The 26828-nt window shown below is 37.7% G+C and overlaps 1 protein-coding gene across 4 annotated transcripts in view; it reads right to left on the bottom strand.

Annotated features, from left to right (window-relative positions):
* Window positions 1-24244, bottom strand: part of CSNK1G3 (casein kinase 1 gamma 3) — a 63553-nt gene extending 39309 nt beyond the window's left edge. For all 4 annotated transcript variants that reach the window (XM_082497900.1, XM_082497901.1, XM_082497902.1 and 1 more), the window contains exons 1-3: window positions 23989-24244; window positions 20188-20228; window positions 13849-13918 (exon numbers count right to left, since the gene is read on the bottom strand). In XM_082497900.1, coding sequence (XP_082354026.1) covers window positions 13849-13918; window positions 20188-20228; window positions 23989-24166 — 289 coding nt within the window. In that variant the 5' untranslated portion in view covers window positions 24167-24244. The remainder of the gene's footprint in view (window positions 1-13848; window positions 13919-20187; window positions 20229-23988) is intronic.
* Between the last annotated feature and the right edge of the window lie 2584 nt (window positions 24245-26828).

The following is a 26828-nucleotide window of genomic DNA, read 5'->3' as shown; positions in this document are numbered from 1 at the left end:
TCAAAGTGCTAGAAGTTTGGGGGTGTGTTTTGTTTTTTAATCAAAACAGTCTTAATGCTTTTATGTAAAAACAATAACCTAACACGATTCTGTTATCTGCATTATTTCTTCAGGTCTTTAGATCTCTACAAGAAAAGTCAGGAACTAATATGTTACTAATAAAGAGTATCTGTTTTTTTCCCCCCACAAGAGATACAAATGTAAGCTCTTTTCTATAAATCTTTAAAAAAAAAAAAATGAGGTAAGTTAGAAAAACAAAGAAACTCATTTCTAGGAAATGAAGAATTCACCCTTTTGTTGACAGGATATTCCAACACCTACTACCAATTAACAGCATGTATTTTATTTCCGTTTTTAATTAGTCTGGCTTCAACCATTGAAGCCCTTTGGTGTAAGAAGGAAATACTGGGAACTTGCATGACACTAAATTTCACAGAAAGACTGGGATGTAAGTCACTGTACTTAGGTATCTTGCTCAATAATATACTTTGATTACTATTCAAAACCTTTCCATTAGTTTGACAGATTTTCTGACCCATTTAAAAAAATCCTTTGTAAAAAGAAGTACCCCGCCCAAATTATGTGCAGAATTCAATGCTTGTCACACTAATATCTCTATAAAGTTACAAGTAACTTCGTACTGTTCTGCCAACAAAGAAACTTACCTGAGGCCAAAAAAATACTACTGCATACTCCCACTAAATTACTTTAAAGCATCTAATTCCTTTCTAGGTTTATAACTCTGAATACAATATCCTTATTTTCAGATGAGAGTCACATTTGCTTATCCTTAGATATACATGCTCACAAGTAAAACACTTCCATTTGAATTGACTCAATTTGCTAAAGTCTACAATGCTTTATATGACTGCCCTGTCAGAAAATTGTAAATCCATTTTAAACCAGTATCACTTTCAATCCCATTTTACTCATAGCAAAAATCAAGACAGTCTCGACGTGAAATTGGCTACTTGAATACTGCCTGAATTCCAGTTTCTTTTTCTAAAAAAGTTAATTTTCATTAGCCACCTAAAATATCTGGAGACCAGTGGTCTCCAAAATAGAGCGCACACACCCAAAAAGTTCACAAGACTATCCACCGCTGTGCTGGAAAAGATATGAGAATTTATTTTTTATCTAAAAATAGGAAACAAAGCTTTGCTAATATTAAATGTACGGTTTGACACTGGAGCCCTCACTCAGACAGTTGTGTCACATATGGTACACACAAGAGAGATCCTGGCAGAAGAGTGGGAATACAGAGATGACAGCAGTGTATTCATCTGTTCACTCACTTTTGGCTTATTGCAGCTGATGTGTGCTCAGGTAAGTGGATTTATGGATTATATTGTCTAGTTTTCACTGAACTACCCCTCACAAAACCTTCAAGCAGCTTAAAAACAATTCCTACGAAGAAACCACATATTGAATATGTTACTAATGCTAGCACAAGCAAATGAGAAAACAACAGAGCTGACACTTCTACGCCTTGTAGGAGCTTATTTTCAAGAAGAATTTCTTGAAAAAGCTAATGACAGAAGACTACCACCTTGTGCATATCAGATCAAGAAGAATGTATTAAGTACTCCATATAAGTTATCATGCTGTGACAAAAATTTTGCATCATAAAGATAATCAAAATAAATATTATCAAAATATCATCAAAATCACCATCAAAATATCAAACAAGGGGCACATACCCTCTGATTAGTCATTTTTCCATAACTGTATACAGTGCAATCCCTCCATTATTTTATTATTAGTAAGTCAGACTTACTAATAGCACCACTTCTGTCATCTGTCAAGACTGGTTCATCTCTCAAATGCTTTAGTCTATCATGTTCAGGTACATGATGACCAGAAAGTTTTCAAAGCTGACAAGTTTTTAAAGGTCTGACTTCATCTATAATGATGACAAGATAAAAACATTAGAATAAAGAAAACATTATTGGTGGATTACAACTGTATCTGTCAAACGTCTTTAAAATATAGAAAATCAAGTAGAAGTTACTTGTAGTTGTACTGGGTTTGCATGGCAAGATTTTCGTAGCAGGAGGAGCTACAGAGGTGGCTTCTGTGAGAACATGCCAGAAGCTGCCCCCATGCCCAATAGAGCCAATGCCATCCAGCTCCAAGATGGACCCGATGCTGGCCGAGGCTGAGCCCATCAGTGACAGTGGTGGCACCTCTGTGAGAACATATTTAAGAAGGGGGGGAAAAAAAACAACTGTGCAACTGCAGCTGGGAGAGAGGCACGAGAATATGTGAGAGAAATAGCTCTGCAGACACCAAGGTCAGTGAAGAAGGGGGAGGAGGTGCTCCAGGCATCAGCCGTCCAGATTCCTCTCCAGTGGAGAAGACCATGGCAAGGCAGGCTGCCCCTCTGCAGCCCATGGAGGACCACGATGGAGCAGATATTCACCTGCAGCCCATGGAGAACTCCACACTGCAGCAGGTGGATGCCTAAAGGAGGCTGTGATGACATGGGAAGCTCACACTGGAGCAGGCTCCTGACAGGACCTGTGGCCCCATGGAGAAGAGGAGCCCACACTGGAGCAGGTTTGCTGGCAGGACTTGGGACCCCACAAGAGACCTACACTGGAACAGTCTGTTGCTGAAGGACTGCAACCCGTGGAAGGGACCCATGCTGGAGTAGTTAATGAAAAACTGCATCCCATGGGAAGGACTCACGTTGGACAAGTTCATGGAGGACTGTCTCCTGTGGGATGGACCCCACGCTGGAGCAGGGGAAGAGTGTGAAGAGTCCTCCCCCTGAGGAGGAAGGAGCAGCAGAGACAGTGTGTGATGAACTGACCACAAACCCCATTCCCCATCCCTCTGTACCACTCAGGGGAGGAGGTAGAGAAAATCAGGAGTAAAGCTGAGCCCGGGAAGAAGCCAGAAGGGGTGGAGTGGAGTGGGGTGGGGTGTTTTTAAGATTTAGTTTTCATTTTCTCATTACCCTACTGAGATTTGATTGGCAATAAGTGAAATTAATTTTTTCCCAAGTCAAGGCTGTTTTTTCTGTGACAGTAATCAGTGAGTTATCTCCCTGTCCTTATCTTGACCCATGAGCCTTTTGATATATTTTCTCTCCCCTGTCCAGCTGAGGAGAGGAGTGACAGAGCAGCTCAGTGGGCACCTGATGTCCAGTCAAGATCAACCCACCACACGAGTTTATGACCATTATCCACCTTGGCTACTATCTTTTTCAAGAACTTCAGCATCAAACCTGATTTAAGCCTGAGGCTACATGCTGTTCACTGCAATTATCTAACGTAATATACACAATGACTAGCATGAACACAGATCTATATCTTAAAGGAAAAATTCTAGCTGCTTGCTTTAACACAGATACTACATAGTCTCAATTATTGCATTCAGAAAAAAATAAATATTAATTTGATAAACAAGTAGCAGAGGCTGACTGTCAAAGAAATATCTAGCACACAGGTCAATGGCAATACCACTTGTACTTTACCTTGTGTTCCCAGTCTGACTTAATTTTGAGCCATATCTTGGCCAAATACCTCTATAAAATACAACCTAAATTTGTAAAATAAGCAGCTTCTCAGTGCTTTTCAGTTTCTTATATTATTTTCCTTTTAGAGTTTCCTCCAAGCCAGTCCAAAAACACACCTACTGATGTGATGTGTGTTGTATCTTATTGCTTAGGTTGTCTGTTAAATCAGATCCATAAACGCCAGTAAAATACAGAAGATGGCACTTGCAGAACAAGGTGTTCCACATTCAGCTTCCTATACCCCACCGCCTTTTATGTGCAGTTTTCATTTTCACATGTGGCAATTTATTGGACACAAACAAAACACCCTAAACTGACTAGATCGAAGATTTGCAGTAATACCCATCTTCCATGGCACATTCATGCTAGTACTCTGTCAAGGATGCAATTCAACAATTGCACACAAACATTCCCTACTAAGACTACAGGATCTGAATCTGCTGAAAGTAAGCAATTACAAAATCGAGGATAGTGCCAGATGTGGTTTTTGACTTGAACCAAAGCACCTACACAAAACCATGCAGACACAAAACTAAAGCAGCATACACAGAAGGCCATATAATCTCCAGAAACATTGGAATTCATGACTGCTGAAACCATGACCATCTATGCACTGTAAAACTCTAAACATGGAATGAAACACTATCTAAGCAATATGCCTTCAGCACTGCTAAAATGCCATATTGGTGGCATGCACCACAACACTTAAGAATACACGTCTTATTTACAACTATAAGAATGTTTGCAAATATAAGAAATAGTAATATAACAGTAAGATTTTTCCATTAAAATAGATCTAAAAACTAGCTATTTGCATTGCTAAAATAGAATTAGACATGCGTTTTTATTGTAAGCCTTTAAATCAAATATCTAACATTCACAATGTTCTGTGAACCGTACCATCAAGCCTCCTTCACACTTACACCTATTACATTTCATACAAAAAACACTGATTAATCTCCGAAATTTGTGTGTGGTGTCATATTCCAAGACTCATTCAAATTTTTGTATACCTCCAGGATTATTATGGTTAGTAATTATAGTTTCTCAGAAACACTAACATATGTACCTATAAGTTACATTTAAATTTATGCAGCTGCTATTCTTACTAGATCTCCTGCACTTCCTCTAGGGGAAAAAATTACTTTAAATATAAATTGAGAGAATTCTGTACGTTTCCATAAGCCAAATGCTAGAAAGGACTGACATAAAACAAGAAAAACTGCCAGCAACATTTCTTAGTTTTTGTTGTACTATACTTAAATTTGTAATTTTCACCATCATGCACTTAAATGTAAAAATTAGGACATTCACATTAATAATTGAGCTGTTCAACCTTCCTGTTAAAGTATATTGGCAGCAATAGAACTTGAAACTGAGTCAGCTTTTTCCCCAAATAACTCACAACAAAACTGTAGCTGTCATCAGTACACAGATTAACAGTGCATATGAACAGACACCTCTTCAGTCAACAGACACATTCTTTGATTCAGTTTAAGTGCTTTTAACAATAAATTTTTAAATTAAGCATACAGCATGATTTTCTAAGTTCACATGCCCTGTATTTTCACTATTTAACAGAGATTAAAAAACACTTAAACTAACTGCTCATTGTTTATTCTCCTACATAATAACCCTGGTCTAAGTAGAACAAAAGTAATAAAGCAGGACAGCAGTACAAAAAAAAAAAACTGAAAGCAAATTTAAGAGCAAATTATCAGCTAAGACTACAGCTCAACACAGCATTCATGTGAAGTTACTAAAAAAAATTAACTTTGCATTTGTACTGAATGACTGTTAACAAGATATATGGAGAGGTTATGAAGTGAGACAACTGAAAGGCACACACACAAGAACTCATAAAACATTGTCTACATATGCAAAACTAAGACTACCCTGAACTGAGTTAGCAAGTAACTCTGTAGCTAACAGTCAGGCATTTTGTTTTCAACTTTCACTCTTACCATAATGCACTTCTTTTAGAAATTATATACCAAAATTTGAAGGTCCAGTAAATTATTACTGCTTTAATTAAGTACTGGGAAAATTCAATTAATTAATAAGTTTGCACATGTATCTCAAAGTACACTTGCAAAAATCTTCTTTTCAAACTCACTTCAAACACTGGTGACTTCCATAATTTTTATCCTAGAATAACAGGAAGTGCAGGATGCCAATCCCAAAATATTTTGAAAAATATAGAATAAGTTATTTAGATTGTTTCTATAAGATCCATGAACAAAAATGATCACTTTTCACATTAATCTAGCTACAATTTACTTCTAGAACTACAATCAAGCAGACTAGTTATTGAGATACTTCCTCATGATATGGTAGAATATCAGTCTAGTAAATAAGTTAGTCTACCAATTGAGAAAGGTATTAAGAGATCATAATAAAGTGATGATAATTTTGTCTTGGGAAGAGTTAAAGCAGAGCACAGATGCTGACAGACTGTGATGAAACCATACTGTGCTGCATTTTCTTCCGCAGGCTGAAGTGGAAGGTAGGGCGATGATGGCCCAAGGGATGAGCTAGAGGTGATCTCAACAGCTATCTGAAACCACATTGCCTTCTCCCACATAAAAGTAGTATTTTTAGTGGTTCACAGTGAAACATTAAAAATAATCACCTATCACTATCTTAAATACAAAAGACAGCCTCCCTTCCAGTACCAATATCAGGCTCATGCATTCTATATCATGAATAGAGTTGCATAAAGAAACTGAAAAGGTGTCATTGAGCACTCATCTCTCTCACACACACACTCAGGCTGGTCTGAACTGAAATTAGATGAAGACCCACATTTTCATTACTGTAAATATTTTTGTCTTCACCTACAGAAAAAGCACTGAACACTGAAGTACCGAACTTCATTGTTGGCCTTCAGCCTATCAAACACCTTTTCAACACAGAAAACAAGGAAAAAGCTATAAACAGCAATGTCTACTCTACCAGTCAACATTAAACTGTGTATAATGCACCTTATAACAAAGAAGTGTTCAAACTCAAGTCTTAAGGCACTCTGCACCACAAAAAGAGAAATTCAGCATATTTCAAATTGACTTTGCTACATTCTCAAACCAAGCCACAGTCAATCTGGAGAACCCCGACATGCTCCAAATGCTAAAATAAATATCCCACTGAGCCTGATTACCAGAGTAGTGAGCAGACTCCACTCCTCTACAGCAGCAGTTGACCACCATGCACAAATGCTTCCTACTTCCCTGGCTGCATCTTCGCAAGATTACATACAGACATGCTCTTACACTGACTAGCCAATACATACATAAGTGATCTGGTAACATTTGTGTATCTTCCAGAATCACATTATGCCAGCACTGCAGTCTTCTTCAAGCACTAACCCAATGGTAAATTTTTCATTACCACTGTCCAAGTAGCATGATTCTGTTATGTTTAAGGCAGGCTCTCATGACCTCGAAACAGAAAAATGTATTTTTAGATACCAATGCAGAGCACAATTACCACATGATTATTTGTACCAAACCACAGAAAAGAATGCAACACTTAGCATTCATTTTACACTGGCCATAACCTTTTAAAATACATTATCGTTTTCCAGGTATATCTTACACGTGCACTGGCCAATAGTCACCCTGTAAGAAAAGTGACAGTTTTAAGAGTGGAAGTGTTAACTAGACTTCCATTAAGAGAACAGAAGTACAAAAGTTAAGAAAAATAAAATACCATTAACAATACTGAGCACCTGCCTTCTCTGAAATGTTAATACAGCAGTCTCAGAAGTAGGATAATTCACAGCTGAACAGATCTTTGTCTCTTTCAAAAATAGCCTCAAATGAAAAGCTACAGTCTAACAATACAGTCTGTTTACCGCAGCACTGTCCACATTCTGTCTCAAGTATATCATCCAATCTGGGCTACAGTTAGAAGTCATATCGTATGGAGTTGCCAGATATAGAAGATGAAGATTGCTCTCAAGAATCAGCCCTTCCAAACCTTTCTTCAATTCTCTGTAAAGAAGATTGCAGCAATGTGCCCTTGTTGCCAAAAAGGCCAATGGAATCCTGGGCTGCATAGGAAAGAGTGTGGCCAGTAGGTCGAGGGAGGTCATTCTCCCCCTCTACTCTGCACTGGTGAGGCCACAACTGGAATACTGTGTCCAGTTTTGGGCTTCCCAGTTCAAGAGGGACAGGGAACTGCTGGAGCGAGTCCAGCGAAGGGCAACTAAGATGATTAAGGGATTGGAGCATCTGCCTTATGAGGAAAGGCTGAGAGAGCTGGGACTCTTTAGCCTGGAGAAGAGAAGGCTGAGGGGAGACCTTATTATGGCATACAAGTATCTAAAGGGTGGGTTGAAGGAGGGTGGAGCTAGGCTCTTTTCAATGGTTCCCAGTGACAGGACGAGGGGCAATGGGCACAAGTTAGAACATAGGATGTTCAGTTCAAATACATGGAAAAACTTCTTTACGGTGAGGGTGCCAGAGCACTGGCACAGGCTGCCCAGGGAGGGTGTGGAGTCCCCTTCTCTGGAGATTTTCAAGCCCCGCCTGGATGCAGTCCTGAGTAATGTGCTCTGGGCAATCCTGCTTTGGCAGGGGAGTTGGACTAGATGATCTCTAGAGGTCCCTTCCAACTCTGAAAATTCTGTGAATCTGTAATAGATACCCCTTGTTGCTATAGACAGGTAGTAGAGTAACGGTCTGTTCTTAGTAAAACAGCAGCATTGCAGACACAAGCTCTACTAAAGCAAGCTAAGCAGCAGGAGCCGTCGTCCATTCTTTTGTTCCACTTCTCATATAGCTAAGTGCAAGAGAGTCCTCATTCACTTGTAAAGAACTCCCAGCCATCATGATTAATGACCCACAGATTTGTTAAGAGAGGTTAGAAAAATCAGGCAATACATAACTACTTTAATATGTAAATAGACTCCTTATTGCCAAAGTGAATAGAACCATACTGTAAATAGCTAAGCGTCAAAGAAATAAAGCATTTTTAAAAAGCACTCACCAATAAGGCTTTTAAAATTAAAAAAAAAAAATAAAAATCACACATTAAAAAAGTTCTCAGCTTTACTACTCAATATTCAAATTGAGCCAGCAGTTACTGATTCCACCCTCCTCCAGTCCCTCCTAGTAGGGAAGTACACTGAATTTAGGTGCGCTTAAATTATGGGCATAAGACATGAAATACATCCACAGCTCATCTTCTTATCATGAGCCAAAAGACTGATGTAAAAGTGTAAAAGATGAATAAAAAAAAAATCAATTAAAAATACAACACTATCTTCTATTCATTCCAAAAGCCTTAGTGTAATTTCAGGCAAGAATTCAGCTATAGTTTTATCTGTAGTACTGCACTTATGATAATGTATCTGTTTTTATTATCATTCATACTTGAATATTAAGAAAAAAATATGATCTGTAGGTTGCTCATTAAGTTGACCAGAAATTTCTGCATACTGACTAAATGACCTCAAACTTCATAAGGACAGCATACTCAGAGTTACTGAGGAACAAAGTTTTGGCAGAAAAGAGACAGCAGTTTTCATAAAAATCTCTACTGGTATATAAAACTTAAATGAAAGCTAAATAATGATGCCTGACCAACCTTGTGGCCTTCTATGATAGAGTGGCTCCATCAGTGGACAAGGGAAGAGGTACGGATGTTGTCTATCTGGACTTTTGTAAAGCATTTGACGTGGTACCCCCATAACATTCTTCTGTCTAAATTGGGGAGATAGGAATGTGATGGGTGCACTGTTTGGTGGATGAGGAATTGGTTGGGTGGTCGCATCCACAGGGTAGTGGTCAATGGCTCAATGTCCAGATGGAAACTGGTGGCAAGTGGTGTCCCTCAGGGGTCCATATTGGGACGATTACTGTTCAATATCGTTATCAATGACATAGACAGTGGGATTGAGTGCACCTTCAGCAAGTTTGCGGATGGCACCAAGCTGAGTGGTGCAGTTGACATGCCTGAGGGATGGGATGACATCCAGAGGGACCTGGATAAGCTTGCGAAGCAGGCCTGTGTGACCTTCATAAGGTTCAAAAAGGCAGGGTTGTGCATGTGGGTCAGGGCAACCGGCCAGCAGCTCGAGGGAGGTGATTCCGCTCCTCTACTCCACTCTGCGGACAGACCCCTGTGTTCAGCTCTGGAGCCCTCAGCACAGGAAAGACATGTTGGACCTGTTGGAGCAGGTCCAGAGGAGGGCCACAAAAAAAATAGTCAGAGGGCTGGAGGATATCTCCTGTAAGGAAAGGCTGAGTGACTTGGGGCTGGACAAGAGAAGGCTCTGAGGAGGCTTTATTGAGGCCTCTCAGTACTTAAAGGGGGCCTACAGGAAAAATGGGAACAAACTTTTTGGCAGAGCCTGTGCAATAGGACAAGGGCTGATGGCTATAAACTAAAAGGGGGGAAGATTTAGACCAGATATAAGAAAGAAATTTTTTACAATGAGGGTGGCAAAACACTGGAACAGGTAGTCCAGAGAGGTAATAGATGCCCCCATCCCTGGAAACATTCAGGGTCAGGTTGGACAGGACTCTGAGCAACCTGATCTAGTTGAAGATGTCCCTGTTCATTGCAGGCGAGGTTGGACTAGGTGACCTTTAAAGGTCCCTTCCAACCCAAACTATTCTATGATTGTATGAAATACACAGAATGAATACTCTCAGTTCAAAAGTCTTGTGTACAAAAACTGCACATCTATCACATTTCATGTCTATTTTTTCCCTTTTTCCACTCAAGCATGTCTTCCATCTTCATGGCATTTAGAAGCAGAATACCAAAACTCTTAGAACAGAAATTAATAATAAAAAAAAAATCTAAGACTCAATGTCATTAGAAAAGAAATAAAAAGGGAAATTATAAGAATATGTAAGTAGATTTGTAGTAGACAAGTACTTGGTGGAGATAAAGGAATACCAAGAAAACACGATTTCAAAATGCTACTCCTACGATCAAGGGCGCTCAAGATCACAGGAAGCACTGAAATGTTCTGTTAAAAAAGGGTTGGAAGGTAAGATAATCTGTTGCCCAACAACATTTTCTTTACTTTCAGGAAGATATTTCAGGAAAATAAACTCATTTTCTTCCAGAACTAGTCATTCACATGTCACTGCCTCTCTCTCCTCCCCGTGCTATTCCCCAAATAAACCAGGATATCAGGGGCTACAGGTCTTTTATCCCTTAAGTTTCAGGTTATTTCACACTAAGCATGAGTGAGTCTGTCTGTAGCATAATCTGTGGAATTAATAGTTCTTATTGGTGAAAAAAAGTTTTGATTACAGGAAATAATGGCTCTGCTTACAAAATTGGAAAAGAAAGGGAATAGTATTGGCTTTTCACCAGTTGCTTATGAAACCATTTTTTAGTAGTCATTTGCTATAAATACACATGTATGCATGTATACGTGAGGAGAACAAGTGGAAAGGCTATTTAATACAATTAGATGAAAAATAAGCAGTCCACACAGAAATATAAAGCTTTCAGCCAAATTACAAGTAGTTTTGTCTGAATAAACAAAAACAGCTAAGGAAAAGACTACTTCATCATGATTAAGAAAGCCTGCAAACATGGATTTTTAGAGGCTTAGAAGCCAGAAGGCTCCAGACAACTGGAACTGCTAGTACAGTGAGTAATTACTTACCAGAGAAACCTCCCATCTGCTCAAAAGTACTATGCCTCAAATTTCTTCCATCAGTAACAGCTATTTTTATATGTCCTACATGGACTGTTCTGCCACTTGCACAATGAAGATACACTTCCTTCAATTTACTCTGACAAAAGTACAACCACTTCCCATAAAGCAACACTATCTGTATGAATAGGTCTGGTATAAGATTTTTACTATCTCCTATTCTACGTAGGAAGGATCAGCTGCTTCCTGAATTTATCATTTGTTCAATCAACTTTCCACCACTGTTTTCCAACTGTTCATGTGACAAAATTTCTTAAATTTACACTTGACAGTAAACACATATGTCACAAAAAATCAGTAAAGTAAAACCAACTGCCTCAACATCACATGAGGACAGAAATTATATAACTCTGCACTGCAACTTTTTTTTCCTAAAAGAATCATAGGCTGTATAACTTCCTGGGCTTGAGGGCACCAACTCCTGCAAAGACGGGAAAAGGGAGAGCATTGCAGAAAGACAAGGAATCAGCAATTTTTTTTTTTTTTAACGTCTCTCTGAAGATGGGAGCATGAATATTACTTTCTTCATGAGTCTTTATCATAAAACCCATTAAAATGAGTCTCAACTGGGATGCCTGAGAAAAGTCAGTCAAGACTCAAAAAGGAGCTTATAGGGTTCTACGCCTGCTGGCAGAGACTTTAATTTTGGAAAACAGGAAGTCTATGAGGTTCTTCACAAATATTAAAGACGGCTAGTAACTCATCAGCTTTATCTTCTTGTTTTCATCCCAAAGGTCTCCTCATCTTCATGCAAAGAATCAGAGAGATCATTCTCCCTTACAGTACTTCAGTAAGGCAAGAAAGCAATAAAGTTGTTGCAACCAACAAAAAGGGTTACAAAGACTGAATGGTATCTGAAGTAAAGCAGACTAACTTTGACTTGCCTACATTCTTACATTAAACAGAGTCCCCCAGTCTTATTCCATAAACAAAAAGGTAAGCAAAGTTACATTTGCTAAGACATTTTTCCCAGTAAATATTTCCACAACACTTCCTACCTCTAAGAAGCATTGTCTATGTTCTGCAGTCTGAACTAGTAATTACAGCTTTATTCTTACCTCCACTACACAGCTCCTTGGCCATTTTAGACAGTTACACCTTGGTTTTCACATCTGGGTACTATACCTAACTTGTGGGTTGCCATGTCTCAGTAGTTAAGCAATTAAGATCTGTGTTCCACTTGTTAGCTACTTCACAATGCTAGTGCAGTGTACCCTGACAATTTACAGCAACTTAGAAAAAGACAGACATTATACTCTGATGACTCCTTCCAATTAGCAAGCACATAAGACCCAACATTTTGACTAGACATTCCACAACTTGCTTTTCCATCTCTGAACAGTAACAGGCAATGTCATGTCTTGCAAAGAGTTATCTGTAAAGACTCCTGTTTGCACACCATTCATACTACAGCATTAAAAAAAAGTTCTATATGAATTGAATGTATTGGAGAGTAAATTTCCCTGGAAAGAGTCTTTAAAGAGCAGCACAAAATTTTGAAAGCTACCTAATTAGAGAAACACTATCCAGTCTGTGCATCCATGAACTTTTGATGCACAACATGATCCTGAACTTTTGAAAGGGAAAGAAGTATTTAAGAAGTATATAGCACATGCATTCAATGCAACAAAATGAAAGCAGTATGGGCATGTTCATTTTGTATGCCCTGACTTTCAGAGATGACTTCTCATCTTAAATAGTATTTTATCATAGTTTAAGTGTAACTTTAAAATCACAAAATCCAACCTGCCTTTGATAGAAAAAAAAACAAGCAAGTGTGCATGTACAAGGCAACTATTAGTAGTCCATTTTATACAATAAGCATCTACATTAGTAAAAAATGGAAAAAGTAACAAACTATATGACCTAGGAAAAACTGTTCTAGGAATTAAAGGAAGATTTTCAAGGAAAAGATATCCTAAGATTTTTTCCTAGGGCACACCTGATATAGGGAAGATTTGTACTCACTTCCTTAGTTTAAGAAGCGTCACATCTCACTAACTGACTATATACAGTTTTGTGAAAGGCACAAAAATGCAAGAAGTTTTAGGTATTGCTCACCTATAAAAGCAAAAGGTCACCTCATGAGAGGGGACTATCATAAGAGTGTTTCTGGGTGTAAAAGCACCCAGGAAAGTGAAATGAGAAATTCAAATCTTAAACTGCATTTAAAGCTAAACTTTAAGAAGTGTAAGAGACTTAAAACTAGGAAGCAGCAATATATTCTGTATCAATGGCAGTGAAGTAAAACTGAAACTATTTAAGTATCATAGCAACTTTAAATAGAAATATGTAAGTAGTAGATTATCAATTTGGTCATTTATAGTGTTTATTGAAAGAGAACACACTGGGAATACTCTAAGACTGCTTAGTTTAAGATATACCTATATGCACACAAATTCCGTGATATTTAAGACTTATTACATAGTCTTAGAATTTCATAGACACTTAAAAGAGTGGAACAAAAAAGTCTTACAATACTAGAAAATTTATACATTAATCCACTGACTCATGGGGCTTTTTTCTGCTTCAAGTAACTAGGGCACTTCATTAAATAGATTTATACCCCTAAATCAGAAAACTGCTATGAAAAATTGATCCTGGATTAAATCAGAGTAAAATGCATGACACTGCTTTTTACCTCCAGATCCTAGCTGCTTGTAGAATCTGTATTCCAAATGCAGCTGTGGTGCTCTCGACTTCATTGGCTCCTGATTTAAAAACAAAAACAACATTTAAAATAAAGCCTCTCTGCCAAAGCTTAAAAACTAATACACACTAACCTACTGCTTCCAAGCCACATGGAAAGTTCAAATGTTTCTTCTGAAATGACTGGTAATTAAGAAACTAAGAAATCTAAACTGGTCAGGTAAGACTACAGAATATAGGGACATTTACATCCATGGGACTGGGGCTAAAGAGGCAAACCCAATCACAGACCCACAACGGAATAGTTAAAAATAGTATCTTCAAAGCATGTGGGTGATGTGGTTTGCAGGCCTCAAAAGGTGGCATTGATATGCAGCTTAACAGATCAAAAAGAATGTCCACAAACCTGTTATACATGATAAACATATTTATCAAAAAAAAAGTTTTACCCTAGGATCTTGACAAAAAGATACCAAGTCCTTCCACCAAATAGTAACAGCCTAGTAGAAATTAAATAGCACTATTCTAAACCATAAATTCGAAACAACAAAAAAAGCACTAGAATAAGCTTGTAGTTCAAATCTTTCTTTTCCCAACATAACTTACATAAATTAATGAAATTTTCATTCTGTGTTCTACGTACTAATGTGGCAAGGTCTCATAGAATGAAGTGACACGAGATCAAGGACAGGAACACACAAGCAGCCTAAATGAAAGCCCTAACTTCTTGAGTATTTCCCTCTGCAAAGCGCAGCTACTTTACCATAAGATTCTTAAAGTAATTTCCTACAGCATCTTGTACAAGATAAGCTCAGTTTCTTGCAATATGTAACATCTTCCAATGCATCAGTGAATTTGGACATTAACAGTGATAATTTGGACATTAACTGTGCAGTATTCCTACACAGACTGCTCCTAACAGAACTGCAGCACGTAATTAGTAAGATCATCAATACACTTATCAGCAATAACTGATACAGCTGGATGTCAGTTTTCAGGAAAAGTTTGGGCAAGGTGCTCATCTCTTTCCTCACACCATCTTCTCCATAAGCTAACAGTTTATTAACCTGTGTTGTTTCCCAGTGGCACATCCAGGCCATAGAAACCATGATCCATTATGTAATCAGGAGAAACAGTCCTCTTCCTCAACCCACCTCCCCCCAACACCCAAATGTTTCAAATTACTGCTATAGCCAAAGCCCCTGTCAGGGTATATTTAAGTATTTGATTTTGCCAGGATGCCAAGGGTTGAGGACCAACAGTAAGAAGAGTACAATGTAACAGTTTCTATGGAAAAAAACCCCAAACAAATATAATTTAATATATGCTTTTTACGCTCCAGAGCGCTCATGCAAGCTTTACATCGGAATTCTTTGCAAAGAAGTGACCAAGAACTAAGGCGATGATCTTTCACAAACTGAATTACTAACACAAACTGAATTACTAAGCAAGACTAACTGGGCCAACTGGGCACTACTTACAGTTTATGAGGAGAACACATGAAATTGATTGTCAAGTATTAAAGACAGATATCCTTTAATAAAACACTTTACTGTAAACATGGTCCTTAGCAAATCAGTGCAACCACCAACCTTCAGTACTCAGCTTTCAGAGGTATAAGTAAATTCACTGTGAAGCATATTATTAAAACATTTTAACCTTTTACAAAACCACACAAATTTCAATACTGGTTTGCCTGCAGTAGCATTATACAAGTCTGTTTGTTACAAAATATACCTCTCTACACAGTCTCTAATTAAATCTTGTAATTCTGCCTGCTAGGAGGAAAACATTTTATTCTATCACACTCTGCATGTCTGCTGAATACACTAAGAAAAGACACTGGCTTATGGGCGGTTTGATTTTCTTCAATTATACAGTTTTGCCTTAATTGATAGCAAATTAACAACTTAATCACCACGCAATGTTATAAGATGCTCCCGTAATAAGGATGAAAAATAGCTTGTATGCATTAAATTTACATAAATAGACCAGGAAAAAAAAAAATCTTCTGGGGAGAGAGCTCCCTATTTTTGACATACGCATCTAAACTTTTTCAAATGAATGCTACTTTTTCCTGTCATCAGCAGAAAACAGTCCTGATAAGCCTGCAGAAAGCAAATGTTCTCAAACAAACAAGTCTACCTGACTGCCCGCAAGACAAAGACTGAAGTTAAAACCTGTCTAGCAGACAGACAATTAAAGATTTTTACTCCCCCCAGTAACAATGAAAGAAATGTGGTAATATGTACTTGTACTCCATTTATTGGCTGACAGTCTTCTGGAATTGTCCTATTTTTATAAAGAGGCTTAGATATCTTCCTGACTGTTCAATAACTACAAACATACAAAGGAAATACCATTTTTCATCCAATAAAAATTGTGAGAGGGCAAGCACAATAAGCGCTTCACATAAAATTTTTGTTCCTACAAATCCCACTTTGCACTATGCAGTGAACTACTGATTAATGAGAAAAGACGGATAAAACTAAATCAAAACAAAGGTATGTTAAATGTAATCTTCCCCCATAACATGAGAGTGAAGAATACACCAGTGTAACTACACTTTTATGAATAAGTCTAAAAAGCATATTCAAGAATAAAAAAGAAATGCCAAATCATGGTTCTTTATTTTCATTAGTATTTCTGTACATTTCAGCATCTAAAAATAAGCTTGGGAACACATAACTGTCCAAACATCATGTTAATCCCAGAAGACTTTGAAGCCAACTTGTCCTCTTACCAAAATAAATTAGTGTATTTTGTTTACTTTAAAAAGCTCAGGTCTTCACTTGAGTATCCTGAAAGAACTGTTCAAGGATTTCTGCAGTGTTCTGTGAATGGCCTTCACTATACTGCTTTCACATTCAAGTCTATATCAGAGCTTCTATATTAAAATAGAGATAGCTTCTTTTGCCTGCAGAAAAGCACTTGTCTCTCAATGACAGAATTGGGGTCTTGCCACCATCGAAGTATTAATGTGCAGTTCACTAAGCACCAGTTACTTGAACAGCAGAAACAGCAGCTCCTTAGTTCAGAGAGGTTCTTTTAAACCAAGTTTTTTTCCCCTCCTTCGTTTGTGGGATCCTTACACATTCAAACAAAAAGATAAAGACACCTGAAATGTGAAATTTGTTTCAAGTTCATAATGTTTTGGGGGTTTTTTTTCTATTACTTTTGTGCCAAATACATGGAGTAAACGACTATACAACTTTCAGGATACACCACTTCCCTTCAAAAAGGCTTGAAGACAAACAGTTTACTTGCTCTAACCACAGTAGTAGAAATTTTCAAGAACTCTGATGTTAACCCAAAGCACAATGTAAACATTCAGAAATTGCCCAGTCTTCATGGTTTTGGTAGTCTAGTGAGAACTCCTACTCAGTATGTTTCTGCTTCATATTTTCTTAAGCAACAGCGAATAAAAGCTATTTTCAGGAAAAAAATTCTTAGAGGTAGGACTCATTACAGGAAAAGATCAGTCTATTAAACAGATTTGCACTTGATTTGCATTTACTACAGCCTTCTAGAGAGGTTCTGAAATGGTATCATTCTAGACTGCAATAATTCTTTAATAAAAAAAGAGGAGAAAAAAAGCATTCCAGCCTTGGACTCAACCACAACTTCTTTCCGTACACACCCCACTTATATTAAGGATTAAAATCTTAACATAAATCAATGAATTAAAGATTACATATTAAAACCAGCAGTGACTACCTCATAATTTCCTATCTTTCACACAAAGACAGAAACAAAAATTGATTTATTTCCAGAAGCAGCTCAAGCAGAAATTCCTTTAGTTGGTATTTGGTTAGTGGTTAAGCATCGTGCAGAGAAGATAAGTTCAGGCAATGGAGAAATTTGTCAAAGGGAAAGGAAAGAAGAATGAAGGAGAGGGAAGAGTTGAAAAGGGAATAGGAGATTTAAGGGAAATAGAGGCTCACGTAATAAAAATAAATCTAACAACAAATGAAGAGGTGAGCAGGAAAGGTACAGTTTGTGTACCACATGGTTATTGCTGAAAAACTACCTGATCACAATATACCAGTTTTTATACTAATAGACCAGCAGAAACATACAAACAGAAACACCACTAAACAGTGCACAACCAATAAAGCCCATTTCCTAAGAGTTTCATTCCAGTTCTCAAAAAAGTCCATTGTACCTTTTAAACTTGAGTATCTGCCCAACCAGAACAGGCCATAATGAAATAAACCAGATTAAGCATAAAATCCTGGAACCGTTGCCATTTTACGAGAATAAATATGCATTTACATATAAACTTTATACATTTAAATGCATACCTTGTATGACCCTCAGGCCTCACACAGAAAAATTAAGTATTTAAACTATTTACCTACATAACTAAGTCCTAAAGTTGCCATAAGCATCATAAACAGGAACATGTAATTTTGTCCATGAGGGAAATATTAATTCACCACAATAAAAAGTTTAAGTCAAAACAGTAGTTATAAAATCCATTTACTTTTACATCAGAAACACTCCTGCAAGCTGCTATGCAAATGCAGCTGTTATAACTCATGGTCTTGAGAGAAATGCACCCAATCCTCCTGCACTAGAGTTTATGTTACCATCTATACACAAAACATGTGGCATAGGAGATGTCTTGCTGCTCACAACAAAATGGTACGTCAACAATGGAATGTTACCGTGAGGAATACAAATACAATTTTAGGATACTCCAGGAGAGATATTACCACAACTGTACCTGCCACGGGTTACTGCTCAAACTACAATACATACATAATTCAGGTAATCCCATTCACGAGGGCTAAACTTGAACTACAACAGGTGCAAAACAGTAATCCCTCATTTAGGATAACAAAACAAAGACTGAGCATAAGATTAATGACTGCTCTCAAAACAAAAAAGGAATTACTGCCAGAGATAGGGAAAAAAAATCTTAGGCTTGCATTTTAAAAAGGAAAGGATGGTATACCACAAACAAGTACAACCAACCGAACTGTTAGAATAAAGTCCCGTCACTGTCTCCAATAGGAGAAAAACAGCAAAAATGCAAAATTCAATTAAATCCTACGTTTTGATGCAGCTGCTTTTAACAGACTGAACCTTGTGACCCAAGTCCCTTCCAATTTGGAAACAAATTCAAAAGAGCTGAAAGTAAAAAAATGAGAACCATATTAAAAGAACTCACTAGTTCTGCCTGCTAATATATGTATTTTCATCTTACAATGACGATGCAAACTCCAGTGTTGATTTCCACAACGATTCCTTCCACCTGTTGTTTACTGCAAAGACACTATAGCTTTTCGTACCACTAATGTAAGAGGACAACTCGAAAAATTAACTACATATTCAGAGTTCTTTAAGCACTAGTAGTAAATTACAGACATACTTTACTACACTGGTTCTTTATTGACTTCAAAAGTAAGTTATTCAATAATGATATTTCAAGCTTTTTGCACAGCTGTAAATGAACAGCTGTAGGATTGAGTAATTTGGAAACAAAGTAGAAGTTGCCACCGAACAGCATCTTTGACAGTTAAAATGGGTTGAAGTAGTAGCCTAGTAAAGTAGTGATAGAAATATTTTTCAGGGGTTATTTTATATATTTGTAATGCTTTTGAGATTCCCCATCTAGAGCCATGTATTTCTGTTTCCATAGATGAACTTTCACTTTATGGAACTAGAAATTCACCATACTATGCTATGGAAAAAACTTCTGCCCTACTGCAGCCGCAAGAAATTAATGGGAGTCCTAAAATTCCTTCAATGACAAAAAGTAAATTCAGGTGTTCAATCTTGAAATACTTTGGTTGCAAAAACAGTCATTTACCAAGAAGTTAAAAGTATCCAGAAGCAAAACACAAAGTAATCTGAGCAGTTCTGATGAAAGATTCGGAAAAAAGCAGAACAATGACATACTAAAAAAATATCCAAGTGTACCATGTTTGTAAGTGAAGGATACATTTTTGTTACAACATCACTGCAAACACAACAGATTGTCAGAGTGTCAGATTCATATTAAATTTGGTGTTCTTCTACTTGTTGCACAAAAAAGCAATCTACTACGAAGACTGCTGAGAGTACCCTTGAAGTAACAGCCAATTATCATCAACTTTACAAATATAGGTTAGCTCTGAGAACACTGACAACAATTAACACTGGGTTTACTCAATACAGCCAAAGCATATAATTACATCTATCACTAACTGCTTTCATCTACCCAGTTGAAAACATACAGGACTATTAAGGATTTCAATTAAGGAAATCAAACCACTATCTATACAAGGAAAATTCTAATTAGCTTCTCATCCCAAATACTTTAAAAATAAGTAAATGAACTTACCAGCTTAATTGCCATATATTCATTTGTGTATAAATTTTTTCCTTGAAAAAAAGAACAAAAACAAGAATGTGAGACATTGGTTTTCCTGTTCAAGTAAAATGTCATTTAAACCTAAAGAAAATCTATGAAACATTTTTGATCTAAGGTGCTAGGTGTTCTGGTATTGACTTAAAAAATGTGGCTTTATTAGTCTGAAACCATACTCCAAAGACAACTTTACTCTTGAATTGTGTGAGAAGTGGTAGTTTCACTGAGAGAGAATTCCACTTATTTCACCAAGTTTGCAAAATTTTTATTCACTAGAAAAGTTTGAAAATCGGTAAATCACTATGTGATATTCTACATTTTCACATTTATTGCTGAAAACTATTTAAAATTTATTTTAAAATTATCATATGGTTTTGGAACACCAGGCACTAACTAAAGTTAGAATTAACTAGGACTATTTTTTCCCCCTCAAGTCTGTAATTCACTAAGCTTAAAGACAGGACAAACAGGGCAAGAATATTACTGAGAAATTCTTAAACCATTTGGAAAATATATCTGCTGCTTTAAAAGTGATTCTGTAACTGGATAAGGATATTTCAACTAGCATTACTTCAAATTGTATGCAATGACTAAAATATTAAACAAGCTTTATAGGTGTAAAATTAAAAAATAGCAGATAAAAGAAAAAGTAATTTCTGACACTTTTTCTTTTCTTCTACAGTCTTCAAATGAGTTGTGTGTATTATTTTTAAGGACAAACCTACTTTTTTTTCTGTAATATTACTCAGGTCTGAATTTCTCATGTTTAGCTCAGTTTTGTTAAAGAAATCAAACAGGTAGAAGACATGGATCAAGACAAAAAGGTTCCCTGCAAAGACTGTTACATTTATAGTCAAAGACTATGAACTCAACTCTAACCCTTATTTTTAAAAATAGAGTACTCTTGCAAAGCTGAAAAAAGATGTATTAAAATCACGTCTGCTAAGGGATCAACTTTACAAAAAGCAAGTTACTTGAAGGCTGTACAATAATAAACACAGAATCAGTATGGGCAGCATGCCCACCAAAAGAATGGATAATTCTAAGACCTATCCAGGGACTAAAGTGGAAATTCTGGCACCTTAAGTAGTTATTTCTTATCTTGTGATCATTTGAATTACATTTTTGACAAAAAGTGAACTTTGTTTGAAGTTGCTTCTGTATCTTTGCATTCTGTCACAATCTAGAAGACATTAAAAGGAACTCTTGCAGGGGCCCTGCTCATTGAGTCTATTAGACATATAAGTCAGCTACTGGAGTAGCTAACAAATCCCGTTACAGTTAAGAGACTGGATATTGTGTTCCAGTAAACAAATGCAGTAGTGACAGGTTTAATCATTTTGAAGAAACATCAGAAGGGACATTCCGAAGAAACTTCAGAACTTTATGTGGTGATTCAAGACAATTGTCTCTTGAGGATAGCAGATTTGACATCATTGCTGATCTGTCTCTAAGCACAGAACAGGTTTTTTGTAATGCATCACATGCAGCAGCAACAAGCTCTCTTTTACTACCCCATGGGTTTATCTTAACTGTAACTTGGACAAGCCTTAATCTTAACAGCTCAATATTCAAAACAATTTAGTTCTTTTGCAAGTTAATGGTTGCATATCAGACACTCATTTGGTAGATATGGCCATTTGATCCACAAGCCACTAGATCTACAATGGCTACTGATTTATAACTGAATTTTTATCACCTGAAGTGCAACTTCACCACTCTAACAACTTTATTCCTCCATTAAGTCTTTAAGATTTGACCCTAAGACACATGCTCAAAATATACTCCAGTTTGCAGCAGTACATAAAATAAATTAAGTGCTTGTGCACATCTTTGTAGGAGGGATGCCCGCTTTCAGTTACTTGCTACTGTAGTACATAAAGATAACAAATTTAAACCAGAACATGTAATACCAATCTTAACTCCTGCTTTCAGTAACAAACATTTAAGGCATCTTACCCCAGAAATAACAATAAACAAGGATCTGAAATATCTGCTACATATGCCAAAAAAGTAGATGTTAAACAGACAAAGCCCGCACTCGCCCTGGTGGCTGACAGGACAGTACACTACACTATTATCTTCCTCCTACTTCTTTTACTTGTTTGTCCTATTTTATTTCTGTACTATCAGACTTTAAGTCTTAACTACTTTAATATTGCATTTAGAATGAAATAGATGATTTCACTCTGTATCTGCTGCAAGAAAGTGAGTTAATCTGATATTGATCTGAAATAGATAATCCACTCTGTAAGTTGTGACCACTCCAAGATAACAGACAGGAAAAAAATTTAACTTTAATATAGTTTACAATTGCTTTCAGTAGTAGATGTGAATTACACCAGTTTAATTTTGTTCATGGAGAGATTTAAAAGAAAAAATATCATTCAAAGCCAGTTTAGAAAGTTTAGAACAAGTTGAAGACAGTTTCAGCTTGACTTGCGAACTGCAGAGGCACATATATAACACTGCAAAGGTCAAAATACATCAATCCTGTTTAACTATTAATAGGAATAACAAGAGTACCTCTTATTGAGCCTGTGTTAAATTCAGTAACCTCAGTCAGAGCTCCAGCAATGTTATCTTTCATCCCTCTACAGTATTAATAGCCTAAGCTTGTTTACATTCTGACTCAGACTAGATATAAGGCCCCCAGAAGCACTATATTAAAAATGTTATATTTTAAGCATGGTATAAACATGTATATATAAACGTTATATTTTATGCAAGCATTATATTAAAAATATTGTCTGAAGGAAAATGAATAGTAGTTCTACAAGAGGTAGATGATCAACAGAAACACAACAGCTACACAGCCCACCCTACTATCAAATACCCTACTTTTGAACCCATTTCTCTTTAAACCTTGACAGCATGCATTAACTCAAGCCTTCCAGGAATACTCGGATAAATTCTTGCCATTAAAGGTCAAGTTGTATTTGTTAACACACACAGAATTCCCAGATCTTGAAAACCTTGGCTAATCATGCTGTCATCATGGAAATTTAAGTCCCCCAAACTAAATATTTGTCTTCCAAAAGCACACACCTATCATTTAATGTATATTTTAGTAAGTGGTAATATTTCCAGCTTTGCTACCCAAGTTCTTAAAAATTCCACAAGTCCTTCTCAGTCTGTCCCTTCATCTTTTGATTTTCATCAATCTGTTCAGCAGGGAACTAAGGGACTGAATCTCCAGATTCTCTCTACAGATGGGTTCTCACTTCCCCTGTCTAACAGCAGCTCACTGTTTATAGCCTTTACTACGCTGATGATGATGGAAAGGAAACCAAGGAATCCAAGGGTTTGCTGCGACTAAAAACACTCTAGTGCCTGCTACACTGTCTCCAAGAGATCTCCAAGACCATAGTACTATCAGCCACACCCACAGGAGGAGAATGTGTTTCACATTCACTTAGCCCCAAATCTGTCTGAATAAAATGCTTCAGGAAGCCAGGAAAGTTAGCAAAATACAATAACCATGAAATAATTTCCAGCATCTTAGAAGAGATGACTGTGTGCAGTGCTGTCCTGAATTCAGTCAGTTATGAAACATTTTTAGTCTCATAGTTTCCTGCCACAGAGATTCTTAATACATGATAGGGCTTGCACTGACCAGGGTCAAGCCACAAAAGACGTGCAAGACAAATTTAACCTATCTGAAGCTTGAAAGTAGTTTGAAGACCAATATGTCGTATTCATGTAGACATTTTCATGCCTAGACTGCATACAATGGCCTTGAAAAATGTAAACTGAAATAAACAAGGATCTTACCTAATCGTAGCTCTCCAAAGTTACCGCATCCAATTTTTTTGCCAACTCTGAAGTTAGGTCCAACCATTAGCACTCCAGAATTTGAAGAACCAGTTCCACGTGGATTATGACCTGACCTCCCACTAGGCCGTCCCATTCTTTCATCTGGCTTGTCCTTGTCTTTCTTTTTATTATCCATGTCAAGTTTACGGTACTCCACTTTGATATCTTCCTCTTTTTTAAAGATCAGTACGGCCAAACTCCAATGGGAAAATGTGAGTATGAAAACATCAGCAGTGACGTGCCCAGCTGGTTACTGTCAGTAAGCAGTCAACAGCAGCGTGTTCATCCCATTCGCAAAGCCTTGGTAGTGTCTGTAGTAAGAATATATCCCCAGAATGCACACCACCAGCAATATTTCCTAGTATTTATAGGAATTCTGTTAAAAAAGAACAAAGTTATGCAAGACAGTAAGATTCTTCTACAAAATGACCTCTCCCTTCAACAAGTCATACAATTAAGCTATAATGAATTACGTTTGCTTTACAGGTCTTTATGAAAAGCACTACTGTAAGGTTAAAGCCTCTGATCCTAGCACATAAGGGCAAGAGATACTTGTGTGACTGAAGTGAGCTAAAAAATATCAAGGCTTAATGCAACCGACATTAAAAAAAAAAAAAAATAACAACCCAGAACAACCCTATAAAGCCACAAGTAAACACACTTAAAATTGGCATTTAGACTCTTATTGCATCTTATGCCACCTATGAAAAAGAACGCATTTATTTCTGGTTCCCTCCCCAGTAGTATCTGTTCACCTAAGGAAATGCTCAAGCTGCATGGTAACTGAAGTTATAGAAAGATACTAAAATGTAAAACTATTCCATTATCTTTTCTGAAATATAACAACACCATCCCACACAACATCCTGGTCTCTAAATTGGAGAGACAAGGATTTGACAAACCGACTACTCGGTGGATAAAGAACTAGATGGACGGTCAGGGCAATCCCAAGAACAAATACAGGCTCGGCAGAAAATGGCTAGAGAGCAGCCCTAAGGAGAAGGGCCTGGGAGTGCTGATTGACAACAAACTCAACAGGAGCCAGCAATGTGCAATCGCAGACCAGAAGGCCAAACGTATCCTGCGCTGCATCAAAAGAAGGGTGGCCAACAGCTCAAAGGAAGTGATTCTGCCCCTCTACTCCACTCTCGTGAGACCCCACCTGGAGTACTGCATCCAGCTCTGGCATCCCCAACATAAGAAGGACATGGACCTGCTGGAGCGCATCCAGAGAGCCACGAGGATGATCCGAGGGTTGGAGCACCTCTCCTATGAGGACAGGCTGAAACAGTTGGGGCTGTTCAGCCTGGAGAAGAGAAGGCTCCAGGGAGACCTTATTGCAGCCTTCCAGTCCCTAAAGGGGGCCTACAGGAGAGCTGGTGAAGGACTTTTTACTAGGGCATGTACAGATAGGACGAGGGGGAATGGCTTTAAAACTAGAAGAGGGCAGGTTCAGTTTAACATTAGGAAGAGGTTTTTCACTTTGAGGGTGGTAAGGCACTGGAACAGGTTGCCCAGAGAGGTTGTTGAGGCCCCATCCCTGGAGGTGTTTAGGGCCAGGCTGGACGTGGCCTTGGGCAACCTGGTCTAGTGGGAGGCATCCCTGCCTATGGCAGGGGGCTTGGAATTCGATGATCTTCAAGGTCCCTTCCAACCTAAACCATTCTATGATTCTATGATAATTTCAAGGATGCACAACTTATAAACTCATGGCAATGACACTTCAGTTCTCTCAGTAACTCCTAGAATTTGAAAATAAAATATATTTACTTATTCTCCCCTGCCCCACTTAGTTACGTCATAAATTTGCTTCCCCACTCCCACTGCCCACCATTTAGCATCATTGCCCAGACACTAATTCCAACATGGATTTCAGCAAAAACATAATGTTAACTTATGTCCTGGTTTGAGGTAAAACAGAATCAATTTTGTTCAGTAACTTTGCTTCTTAGCTGGGCCTCTTCTAACTACTGAAATTATCTGCATATTGCGCAGACAGTGTTCACTCTCAGAATAAGACCAATTGTTTATAGCTGATGCCCAGCCATGGTATGCAGAGAAGCTCATGCTTATACTTATTGCTATAACCCCCAAGGCCAACCAACTTTGTTATTTGCCCCATTGGAGGGTCGGAAGCGGAAAAGCATAGTGGGGTCCCACCTGCAGGGAGGAGCGGACAGGACAGGTGACCCAGAACTGACCCACAGGGTATCCCATCCCATTTGCCTCATGCTCAGTATAAAAGCTGAGGGATCAAAGGGTCCTCTCTCTTCCTTCAATGGCCGACGTCTGAGGAGGACTCTGTTCATCTGCCTGTGGTCCTGATCCAGAATCCGGATCCGGAATCCAGTTCCCGTCCGTCACTGAGTCCCGCCTGGGACTGCCCCAGTGCCAGCCCATGACGTGACTGTCACCTCAGGAGCTTGACACGGTTTTGTATATTTTTCATTATTTCATTTTATTTTATTATTAATATTTCATTGAAGTAGTTTAGTTTCTTCTAAACTCAGTCTCTTTTTCCTCCTCTGCCTCTCTCTTTGAAGAGGGGTAGAGGGGAGCATCTGTCAGTCCCTCAGGTCTCCAGTAGTGGATTTTGGCCTAAACCACGACAACTTACTACTGCAATAAAGAAACCTTTCATTTTCATCTTGCCCATAAGAATAGTGGTTATTGTTTTCTGTTTGACAATAGGGGTTTAAAAACCAAGAATTCAGAAGATAGTTGGCTACTACATAGCCAACATTTCAGGATGAGTTAAATATCTGTTCAAAATTATTTTGCTACATTTGCTTCAGTGT

Source organism: Vanellus vanellus (assembly GCF_965231255.1).
Source record: "Vanellus vanellus genome assembly, chromosome: Z".
Lineage (NCBI taxonomy): Eukaryota > Metazoa > Chordata > Aves > Charadriiformes > Charadriidae > Vanellus > Vanellus vanellus.
This window is presented reverse-complemented; position numbering and strand designations above follow the sequence as displayed.